The 12,714-nt window shown below is 39.9% G+C and overlaps 1 protein-coding gene across 1 annotated transcript; it reads right to left on the bottom strand.

The window, feature by feature from the left end:
* Positions 1 to 832: 832 nt before the first annotated feature.
* On the bottom strand, positions 833 to 12,402 carry nup54 (nucleoporin 54). Its single transcript, XM_053340161.1, has 13 exons — positions 12,355 to 12,402; positions 11,215 to 11,298; positions 10,356 to 10,442; positions 9,226 to 9,384; positions 8,822 to 9,048; positions 8,532 to 8,719; positions 8,221 to 8,417; positions 8,070 to 8,124; positions 3,512 to 3,605; positions 2,766 to 2,873; positions 2,480 to 2,599; positions 2,012 to 2,122; positions 833 to 1,463 (listed from the first exon to the last, which is right to left on the bottom strand). Exons 1-13 carry the CDS (start codon positions 12,395 to 12,397, stop codon positions 1,335 to 1,337), a joined length of 1,602 nt encoding a protein of 533 aa, XP_053196136.1. The 5' UTR covers positions 12,398 to 12,402; the 3' UTR covers positions 833 to 1,334.
* Between the last annotated feature and the right edge of the window lie 312 nt (positions 12,403 to 12,714).

A 12,714-nucleotide genomic window follows, 5' to 3' on the forward strand; every position in this document is an offset into this window, starting at 1 on the left:
TTTCTTTTTTTAAAGGTGATCTTTTGTAGTTCAAACAATCATTTTACCTGCTAACATAACATTGAAAGTACAGTCAGTGTTTCTCCTATATGCTTTCAACAGTAGCACTGCTGCTGGAATCTCACATTGTAATCATGACCAACGCAATCCATGCGCACTTTCTCCACTTTGAGGAGCTTACAGGAGTTAGTGGTGAGACAACTGCAGCTATCTGGGCCTCTAGAGCCCGTGTGATATCAAAAGCTCCTAAATTAACACACGTGTGACTATATTTGGTACAATTCTGGGATAGTTATCCTCCTTAGTCAAGGGCTCCTTCTAAAAACATTCTGCACAACTAGCGATTAGTCATCAGTCACTACTTCCACACAGGGGAAATATATGTATTTTACTTTTACCTGTGGCCTGAAAAACACTGTATAATTCAGACCCTTGGGATATGGGTTACCCTACTGCATGAGGGGATATAATCTGTCTGAAAGCAGCTTAATCAGTTTAACTGCCAATCAGTCTTTCATCCTTGTGGGGATGTGAATCCAGGACATGAATCCTATCAACTCAAGCCCTGCTTTGATGAGATGTTGGAAAAAAGGTTTGTCTGAAGAGGTAAACACAGCAAATCTGAGATGCCCCATTTATGTACTACTGTATGTAACCTATAAGTAAAAAAACACAACAGGATACAGATGGACAGGCAAGAAGTTCAGGCACAAATAGAAAACAGAAAGCAAACACTGGAAAATAAAAACCCCTTTACTGTCTATATATTTATACAAATAGAAATGTTTTCACACACAGAAGTAAAGAGATGCAATGGAGGACTTGTTTTTAAATGTAAATGAAATTTTAATAATAGTCTAACAGCATAAAAAAGAAATACAAATATATATTTACAAAGTATTCAATCGTGACACACATTCAATCCCACGACTTGTTTACATCCCAGTCTCATATTCATAATCTGATTTACCATAGGGGAAGCAAGCTATTATTAGACCATGTTGAGTCTTTGCATTAAGCTTTCTATATCAGTCCAGAGAGCAGAGACTAACCAGTCATTGTTGTTTTGCTGGTACAGATAGTGAGGTAAAGTCCTTACGAACCTGCCGAAATGGTGATAAAGAGAAATTACCCCAAATGTATTTATTCATTTATTATGTTCAGATGCCCTCTGAACATGATTAAACCTAAAAGGCAGTAGATTACTTCAAGATGAATCCAATTTTAAGACAAAAAGGGACACGTTGACTCTTCATGGGTGCCACTTTTCAGAGGATTTATACTGAGAATAAGAGAGTCTGAGCATCATATGTATGTGTGTTGGGAGGATACACTCAGCTCAGGATGCCTCCTCTCATGTGTCCACTGTCGCTCAGTCCATGCTCTATGAGTTTGATGTCTTCCAAATCATCCTTGATGACGCTAATCAAATGACTTAAACCATCCTGCTGCTGTTTCAAGTGCTGAAAGTGAGAAAAAAGGAAAAGGTGTTTTAGTGATTGGAAAAACATTTTTTTTAAGAAAGTGAAATACGTTTCAATCCCTTCCCCCCCAGAAATATCAAAAATTTGAATAATCGATAAAAGTTTAAGACAGAACAACAAAAGTGCAATGGAAACAGATTTAACTGTTAAATCATGTTGAAAAAGTCATATTTCAATGTTTTTTCACAGTTTGTGGTTTGACTGGTGCTCTTTTAAGCACATATCTTTTGCCAGCATCTTAAGAGCTTAATGACCCCGACTGGAAAATTAGGGCCACCTATATATCTTTAATGAAACAACTTCAAATACTCCCAAAAAGAGTAGTGAATGAAAAAGTGCATTGATATGAATTTTCTTTTGCTGATATTCCAGACTCTTAGTTAAAATGTATGCTAGATTTGGATGGAAACTTTGCTAATGTCTGTAGAGCCAAAGCTATGCCTTCAGGGGTCGTTCTGGAGCCACACCAGAAACACCGGGCACAGACGTGAAAATAAGATGTGATATGTAAATGTGCCGGCTCTCACTTGTTTGATTTCTCTGAGAAGATCTGCATCAACACTGTAACGCTCTTCTGATCGCACAGCTCCAAAGTGGTTCTGCATCCGGATTTGGGACATCAATTCATTCAGCCGACCCTGAGAGATAAGACAACACCAATACTGTAGTAGCAGTTTGAGCTCTCACAGCACCCAAAAAAACTATTTATGATAATTTGCAAATACAATCGGACCCCAATGAGTCTGGGCTACATAAGGGTGGTGAAACTTGAATATTATAGCCTAAATAATTCTATATCACAAATGTAGTTTCTAAATACTGCTTTTTGTTTCCCGAATTACTAATCAACATCTAAATTCTATATAGTATTTCAAGCGTGATAATCCCACATTATCCTGATTTCAAGTTTAATTATCCTGCTTAATAACTGAGGGAAAAATGAGGACTTCTGGCAGCTTGCATTTGTTGCTGTTGTGGTTTAAACACAAACTTACCTTGAACTGTGTGGGAGCATTGAGTTCAGACTGAATAGTGTCCAGCTGCACTCTGAGGTGTTCCTCATCAACTTGGATAGCATAACCACTTTTTCTCTGAATCTCCTGTTGAATCAACACCTGCCAGGAAAAAAAGGGGAAAAGGGTTTATGAATATAAATAATAAAGCAGGGTAAGACACAGACAGTGCCAGATCGCTCATTCAAAAGTCTATATAAATGTGCTATGCTTTTCTTCAAAGATCATTTCACAATTTTTGGAAAAAGGAGAGCAATACAATAGTTACCTGCAACACCCTGTGAGACAGATCCATCAGCTTCCTCTTGTACTGGGCAATCTTGGCCACTGTGGTTGCCTGGTTCTTCTGAAGTTCACTGATGTCATTGGAAACAATCTGCAAATCCGTGAGTGTGTAAGTGAAAACAGGGAAGCTGAGAATTGTTAACATGTTTCGGCTCAAAAACAAACAAGGTTCAAGGTTATTTTTGGACCCATCGAGCTGTAAACAATTTCTGTCTCGTTGGCTTATAATAGAAATCTTTCACGTTTTTGGGCTTTTTGAATATTTTGCATAACAAGACTAGATTTATAGTTTCACATCTGGCAAGTTTATTGTTCTTTAGCATTTCAAATTTCCTGAGTTAGGGGTAATGTGACATTTGACGTCAATATTAGGTAATTGCTTTTAATGGAGGTCCAATTAGGAAATGTGTATGTTTTGCAAGTAAGTCTTCTGCACATGATGTAACCTAAAAATCCAAACAAAGCTTAACAGAGAAAATGACTATCAGTGTAAATATGAAGAATTAATAGTTAACTATGTTGCTACTGTAAGATGGTTTTAAAAAGATCCACTTGCAGCTGTCCTGCTGGCAGCTAACATACATCAGACATCTGTGTACTCTGTCCTTGACACCACAAAATCTGTTTCAAAATTCCATTGTTGATAATCAAAAAGGCACTGTGCCCATATCCTTTTTTTTTACTCTTAGTGAACTGAAAAGAAACAACAGCAGGAGTGTTTTCACTTACATCCACTCTGGTCTGGTGCTGTTTGGTCATCTGCTCCTGGATCTGCAGCCTGCGCAACAGCTCCTTAAAACCCACCATGGGTACAGGGATTAATCTGGAGAAAATCATGGGAAACTTAATCATCATAGCATGCCATACCCCACACCATAGACAATTTAGCTGCAGTTTTTATTGATTTTTGTAAACAACAAATAACTGCCAGTAAAAGCTGCGGGTTAACAGGCATTGTTTAGGAAACTTCTTTATTCTTTTTGATTGAATTTAATGTGGTCAAATGTCTAAATCAGTTCAGAAAATAAAGTGTGTCAAGTTTAATTATAATAATTTAAAGACCGTGTAAAGTGAAAATATATTTGTGTTCTGAGTTAGTCACATCACAGACAGATGTGTTATTAACCATCCTTCCAAATTTGAATGCTAGAAAAATTGTCTAAGTATGTAAAATTATCTTTTAAAATCATGAAAAATCAAGCACTTCTCTGTGCTGCCAAACGCTGGGGGCGTGTCTGCTGAAGGCGCTGGAAACACACCCACGCGCGGAAGGGGGCCGCCTCCGTGTAACATAGCAACAGTAGCAATGGACGCTCGCGCTAACAGCATTGCAGTGACCCAGCCCTACATGTTTGAGCCATCAGAGCCAGACACTGACTCGGAGTCAGACAATGAACATGCACAATCTCGTGCCTCACAGTCTGCAACAGAATGGTAATGTATGTCTCCTATTTATGCAAGTTAGCAATATGTATTACTGACTCTCTGCTATGGGATACTGACGCCGAGCTAGCAACCGAGTTAGCTGCCGAGGTACGCTCCCACTGACTAGCTAAAAACGTTAGGGTTTCATGTAATGAAGAATTGTGATTGTTTTGTCTGTTCACAGATTAAACACTTGATTTTTATTACTGTTTCGTTAATTTAATTACTCCTTTTGTTTATACCTAATAAAGGTAGTACTAGTATTTCTTTCTAAGAGTGTAGTGGGTGGTAAACCCAAGTAAATTCAGTTTGTCCAGCTTTGAAAGGAGGCATTTTACTCGTTTTTTCAGATCACATTATTCAACAAATGTGGGGAAACGCATTAGGTAACTAATTAGACTACAAAAAAGTTCAATATAACACTAACCAGTTTCACTTAGTCAGTTACTTACCTGTCTTCTGATTAATTTGTGGATTGCTGAATGTCATCATTACAACACACAGGCTGAATAAGACAATATGCTTCAACTGATTAGGTCATTTTGCTGAACCAGGCTTCATACTGAACTGACAACTGAAATGGTTAACATTTGTCACACTGTGATTAAAAATGTACTTGTGCAGGTGCACATGTGGAGAATGCAGAACACTGCCCACAGAGGTTGAACATGTCTGCTGCAAGGAGCTGAATGCTGTATGTAAATAAAAACTGTTTTTCACAATAATAATTCAAATAATGAATACATAAGCAGCAGCATACTAGATATCTAGCACTAAAACACTTATTACACATATTCCTATAGGTTCAGACTCAGAGTAGATGTGGAGAGCTGCCTGAAGAGCCACGCTGCATGACTCTTCAGCCAGTCTGCCTGAACCCCTACTCCCTGCAGAATGCCCTAAACATTTATCAGGCAGATCATGGACCACTGGTGGAAAAGGAAAGATCTGGGTTACATAGACAATATAATAATTGTTTTACTGATTTCGGATATTTATAAATTACACTTGTGTTGATCAAATGACATGCCTTACAAAGAGAGGTAAGATTTAGTACCCGGGAATAAACTTACATCATTTATACAATCATATTATAGTTGACTAATGTATACAGTGTATTTCATTTACACTCAAAGCACATGAGTGATGCTTGACTGTATCCATTTTAATCCTTCATCTTCCTGAGCAATATATAAACTCTCATGTTGGACAGATTGCAAACAATAAATACTAGTTCATTCTTTAGCTGTTTTTGACTACATAGTAAATCAAACATGTACATCACCTTGATATATAGATGTATAAACTGAATGCACATGATTGGACATTTATACAAGCAATCACTAGATTATTATTATTATTATTATTTCTGAAAATGTGGCTGTGTGGTCGTGGAAATTCCTTGGAAACTGCTGTCCATTTTCTTGTCCATCCATTTAGCCAATATGATGAGGTAGACTGCAGGTTGATGAATCAAACTCATCTTCTGAGGTCCCAATCTGTAAGACATGACAAAAAATGTGGAGGGAAACAAATAAGTTCAGTTTGGTTTCAGATAGGTTCTTCTAAAAGACAACACATGTCAATTTTTCTACATTTTTTTATTACAGGCGTGCTCGCTACCTGGCCTACAGGAGTTTTGTGTCCTGGTGCTGGGGATACCTGGGAAAGGACAACCGGGTTGTCATCCCCTCCTGTGTTGTCCTCCGCATTCATCAGGAGTACCCTGATGAAGATGGGGAATACACAGGTTTTAAACCTCCCCCTTTAGATTGTTTTATTATTTATAGTTTATTGCTTGCTTATATTGTTATTTGTTTATAAAATGTGTCCAATATAAAATAAATGTATTATTGAGTAATGATATATTTGTGTGTGTCACAACTTACTTCTTTTACAATGGAGGCTGGTGGAGCTCTGGTCCTGAGATTGGCTGAGGCAGGAGTAGGCCTGGGCGGTATAAAGGTGTTGCAGTATACCAAGGTGCTTTCTGAGTGCTTCATACTGTTATAGTGGTTTAATTTCAAATGTTTTAGTCACCACGGAAATTAGTCGCCAGAAATGTGTAATAAATACCATACACCAAGGTAAATGTCTGGAAGCTATGAAGGCTTGAAAAAAATATATACCGCCCAAGTCTAGGCACAAGGTAAGTCACAGGAACAGTGGCTGCCAGATATGATGGAGGAAGACACTGAGACCTGTACATGGGAAAAGAAAACAGGAATAAGGAAAAGAGACATTAGGCTGTCATCATGACCACTGCATACATACACACAACATACCTCGTGGGTACCTCGGAAGCCACTTTGACGCTCATTTTAGGTGTCTCTCGGTCCATGTTTTACATTACACACAAACGTAAAACCTCAGTCTACATATAATTCCTTGTCATAGCTATATTGGTGCACATAAAATATTACCTGTCGATTATCATTGTGTTGTCAGATGGATGACGCTCAGGGAATAAGGCCAAATTATGTCACGATTACATGCATGCTAACATTACACGGGCATGACGGTGCATTATGTAAAATCACTTTCAGGATTTGCGCATTCAGCAAAATGCATTTAATTGCCTAAATGTACAGTATTATAACTTATAAGCACATAACGTTACTTACACTCTCTGACGGGCACATAATGCCGGTGGCGGTGATGATGGCACCTGCTGTCGGCGGGATGGGAGGATGTAAGCCGGTGAGGGAGACGGTCGGTGGCGGTGATATAGGCACCTGCTGTCGGCGGGATGGGAGGACGTAAACCGGGGAGGGAGACGGTCGGTGGCGGCCACGTAATGCCAGTAGCACCTGCTGCCGGCGGGACGAGAGGACGTAAGCCGGGGAGGGAGACGGTCGGTGGCGGGCACGAAGCCGGGGAGGGAGACGGTCGGTGGCGGGCACGTAATGCCAGTAGCACCGGCGGGACGAGAGGACGTAAGCCGGGGAGGGAGGCGGTCGGTACGGCACCTCTAAACAGACACAACGGACTGCTCAAAAATCCCGACTTCCAGTGAAGATGCACACACGAGGAGGAGTCATGACTAGTTAGCTAGCTGAGAGCGAGCTGGAAAACGACTGAGGCTAATGCGCTGAATGTATTTATACTGCAGCAGCAGCAGGGGCGGGTTTATGATAATTACCGCCGCGTTACGTAACGCGGCGGAGATTTCAGACCCGCCTACTAAATCCTGACACAGAAATCTGGAAACACAGTTTGTGAAGCCTAGCTCCACAATTCAAATCTAAATGGTTGAAATGCTTTTTACACCTTTTTTAGAAATACATTTATGACCTATTTAATGTGTTTAGAAGAAAATGTCTGATTTCACTTTACACGGTCTTTAAATCAAAACCAGTTATTGAAAATGTATTAAAAGGGCATGAGATATGGTAATGACTTTGTTAGAGCAACTATCATTTCTGGCATGGTGAGACAAGAAAGTTTAATGTTAACATCTGACTATGGGGAATGCTATCTTTACCCTAAAAGTTGCCCCAGATCTTTATGCAGCTAGCTACAGCTGCTAATCCAGGGTGCTAAGTGTTTTGTGCTTATGTTATGTGCACTGCAAGTCCCAATACATGTAGTTTCACCTGAGTCACATTTCTCAAATCTTTGAAATGGAGGTGACAAGTGTAAAGTTAGCATGGCCCATCATGCAAATAAGATCTGAGTTGGAAAACACTTGAATTTCTATCTGTCTAGTATATTGTCTTTAATGGAAAATATGCTGATGTATTTCTGGGTAACAACACTTACTATGCTAATAAATACAACAAATCTCTTGTAACTATTCTCTCCCACATGAGATCATTCATATGGCAACCCAAAGTCTAAAACATGCTCTGAACCAACTTACTTCTCTGGGTCAGGGTTGTCCACCTTGGCCTGCTCCCAAATGATGGGGTCCACTCCTAGTGAGAAGCAACAAAATTTCAGTTACTATAGAGGATAAGATAGAGGATCACATACTACCAATCTGTTGAATTCAGCAAGAAGATGACACAAACCTGCGGGGGCATTTTGCAGCAGCTGCTTGAGCTGTGCTGGAGAGAGCTCTGTGCGTGTGACGGACATGAGCACGCCAAGCTGTGTGAGCTGCACCTTGACGTTGGCCTGTTCCAGGTAGCTGAAGAGAGTGGTGGCAGGAATCCGTTTGGAGGTGCCATTAGGAGAACGCTCCACCACGTAGATGATCACCTCTGTCCTGAGAGAAGCAAGAGAAGCGATGAAGAAGACCTGTCAGTATCTATTGCAATATAATACAAGGAAAGTGTGTGTGTAGATGTAGTGCTGTGTGCGATGTGTTACAGAAACTTACTGGTCGTTGGGCAGGGCTTTGACACCGTCTACATTAACAGTGAGTGTCTGGTTGCTCCCCATGATCTTGTGGATGGACTCCACCAGCTGCTGCTGCTGAGCCCGCACATCTGCTTCCTTCTTATTGAGAACCAACACCACTAAACCATCCTCATCCTTACTGACTGGGACGCAGCTGTATCCCACCGCCTAGGAAACACAAGGACGGATGCAGACGACAGCTGTTTGATATTCAAAGTCAAATGAACCAACCAGCACTTCTAACCACTGTACTGAACTATTCACCGTTACCTTGAATCTGCAGAATGGGTTCTCCTGAGTGAAGTCCACAGGTGGGTTGTTGTTGCTGTGGTAGCCCTTCCCGGTGCCCCAGTAGGCCTGCAGTTGGTTCCATTTAGCTAAGATGGAGTCGCGCTCGTCTCCTAACAAGGTGGGGGCTGACAGAGCAGTGACTTGTTGGTAAAGCTGCGTAGGCTGAGCTTGACCCTGTTGCTGGGGCTGCTGACCGAACAAGCCTCCTGAGAGGGGGGAAGCAGAGGTCAGAATGTCTCTTTACAGTTTACCTGCTTTGGCTGCACAATGTTGGACTGGTGATGAGGTTGACATCTATAACTTCCTGTTAGGTGTCAACCTGAATATCAACTGGTTTTCTAATAAAAACACTAAAACTGTTATTTGGAAACATTGGCTCTCACCTTGCTGCTGCTGAGTTGGCTGGATATTAAAGCCTCCAAACCCACCCAGGCCAGTTGTTCCTAATCCAGTTCCAAATCCTGATGTCCCAGCAGCGGCCCCAGTGCCAAGCCCAGAGGAGAACCCAAACCCTTTGTTCTGTGTGCTACCAAACAGCCCCCCTAAACGGAAGAACACAATGAGGAATTATCAACCACATTAATGCTTCGAATATCATTTATAGTGTAAAGTGACTGCAGCCCGCTTTGCATAAAGATCCCTGCATAAGAAGGACTTGTGTTATAGTAGAGCGAGGGAGACATCTTGTGGCAGCTATGTGTTTGCATTTCAACACAAAGATGAGTGTGCTGCTGCACTTTTGTGAGTAAAATTTAGAAGACTGATAAATGTTACTTGTTGTTTCAACCATTTCTTTTTGGTGCTTTGATGTTTACACTGTAGCTATATGGACAATGCTGGCTGGTCTGTGGTTAGTGATTAGTATTATTATTTATGTTCTTAACCCTTACATACTGTTCAGATTCTGACACATAATTAGTCTCTACACCAATTCACATGAATGCCCCATCAGTCATTAATAAATGTTTGATTAATCCTTCTGTGAAAACAGACAGACACAGTTACTACTTTAGAGCTCAGGAGAATTTTTTACAGAATATTATTATACAATGTAAACACAGGTAAAATTTGTACATTTACATATATTTATATGTATATGCATTTTATTTCTGTTTTTGTATACTTTGGGTCACATGTGTATCAGGTGTTTCTACAGCTCTCAAATGTAAAAATGGGTCAAATTTGACCTATGCCGCTCAAATAAAAAGGACCATTATGGAGATTTTCAACCTTATCTCTAGCTATACAAATTAGGGATATAGTGTGCAGTTGTTGCAGATGTTCTCTGTGTCTCTGGGATGCAGCTGCAAAATGTGTTGTTCTTCCGGCTACAGCACCATCATTTGACAAGTACAGCAGTGTAGTTGGCACAAGGAAGAACTACAGGCTAATTTCAGCTTGGTTTTCTAATTTCCGCCAAGTATTCATTTAGTCGTCCAGGCTGCCAATTAATTACTTCTGCTTTAAAGTAAGTACTGTGTGCATGCTTGTTGTTTGGAGTTTTACTACTGACCTGTGGTGCTGGAGGGAGCAGCAAAACTAAAAGTGGAGCCCGGCGCAGCAGCAGTTGTTGTAGTCGTCCCAAAGCCGCCAAATGTGCCTGAGGAACACATCATGACAAATAAGATAAAGGAAATAACGAAGAGGTGCGGATAGATAAATGGAGGAAAGGGAAAATAATTTAAGCACTGACTGTTTGACATATATAGGAGAAGACAAAAATACTGATGGAGCATTTAACATTAATAAAAGGGAAACAATTTCAGTCAAGCATTGTTCCTCCATCTTACAAAAAAAGGTGAAAATGCACTAGCCTTGCATAGGGATCAAAGGAGATGAGTGCATAATTCAACATTTTGTCTCCTCATGCAAATGGAAACAATAATGCATTTTGTTGTGTGTGACAAATCAACATGAGAGATGGAAGAATAAAGCACCGCACCACATAGATGTGAACATGGATGAAAATGTGTGTTTACAGACAAGACTGTACTGATTAAAATCAATCACAAAGGTCATCTACCTGTGCTAGCCAGGCTATTACCAAAATTGAAAACAGTGCCAGTGGTGGTTGCTGTACCAAAGCACCCCACATTAAAGCTGACTGCTGCTGGGTTGGCATTTAAACCAAACCCCCCAAAACTAAACCCACCAGCCGTGGTGTTTCCAGCTCCCAGCCCCCCAAATCCTGCAGCCAGGGGAGGCAAGCAGTGAGAGAGAGAGAACGACACGGAGGAGTTAAATGACAGAAAGGAAGTCCTGGTTTGGTCTTATTCATGGTAAAAAACAGACTGAAGTGTTTTTAAAGAACCAGGACTAAATAAGAAGAAAAAAACACACTGCTACATATTTGCATAACAGGTGTGTCGTACCAGTGTTGGTGGAGCCAAAACTGAATCCTGTGGCTGGTGCAGCAGCAGTTGTGGTGGCAGCCCCAAAACCAGGAGCTGTAAGAGCTATGGAGACACAGCAGAGACAAAAAAGGGTGTCAGTTCAATTAGATTTGAATAGAGTTCAATGTTCTGTGTGTCCATGTCAAATTTAAAAGGGTTAAAATTTAAAAATAAACGTATGAATAACAGGGGTTCACGCAGAAAATGTGTTAGTTAAGGTGGTGGGGAGCAGTGATTACCTTTATTTTAAAATAAAATAAAATAAAGGTAATGGAATATAATCATTCTAAATATTAAATTTAACCTAGGGAACTATGTAAATCAAGAACTAATTCAAAAAAATGAAGTAATTATTTGTACACTTAAATAAACTGTAGGTGGATAGAATATTTTATATTTATCATTCTTTTGTGGTTGCACCATTTGAAATTTTCAGGAGCACTGACCCATACCTAAATACAGTCAACACAGTTTTATACATCACTTCACTTTGTCTTAGTGAGTAAAAAAAGCCCAATAAAGAAAGCAGTCTGTCTTCATACTGTTTACATAACTCATAACTAATGTTAAATGTTTATTTTTACATCAATATACTCCCAAAAACAGGTGTAATACTGATAAGGCGTTTCAGTAAATTATCTTACAGTAAGAATCAAGATGATGACAGATTGATCGTATTGTTACTTTGATTACTAAAACATTGTTGTTAAAAGTTTAACTTTAAATTTATTTAGTTAATTCCAATTAACCTGGAAGTGCGTTTTTAAAATAACAGCACTAGACAAATGAAGAAAAAAAAGGAAGTAGTAGAAGTCACTTGGAGAAATGAACATCAAATAGTCAGCAACTGAGCTCTGCTTCAGTATCATTAAAACAGTGTGACACAATATGAGACATGACGCAGAAACCTCTGTCGTATGAAGTTAAGCAGCATTTCACATGAGGTTGATCGTTAGCCGGTAGCTTGACATAGCGGTAGCTCGGTGTGTGCTACCAGCTGATTATTTACACATTGTGCTGATGTAAAACCACTATAGTAAGGCTGTTTTGAACTATATTTATGTGGCGTATTTCATGCCTCCTCAAAATACTCTTAAAGTTGACTAAAAATATCCTTACTTGCCGCTGTGTTCGTCGCTGCGCCGCCAAAACTGAACGCCATGTTGGCTAACTGTCTCTTCTTCTTCTTCTTCTTCTTGAGAAGTTAGTCATCGTCCAACATGGCGGCGCAATATCGCCACCTGCAGCCTGGCCCAGGGACAGGTAGTTACCATGACTACAGGGACCATGGGTGTCAAACATGCGGCCCAATTAAGTGCATGCCAGACTTTTGACTTTTTACATAAAATATTTGTATTTTATATTCCAAAATCTACATGAACTACTGAATACATTTTCAAATGAGAGACAAATCTTGCTTAATGAGAAATGATCTCCCTTATAAATCATGTCAGTATCCATAAAAAACACCTGAACTTT

Source organism: Scomber japonicus, chromosome 19 (assembly GCF_027409825.1).
Source record: "Scomber japonicus isolate fScoJap1 chromosome 19, fScoJap1.pri, whole genome shotgun sequence".
Classification (NCBI taxonomy): domain Eukaryota; kingdom Metazoa; phylum Chordata; class Actinopteri; order Scombriformes; family Scombridae; genus Scomber; species Scomber japonicus.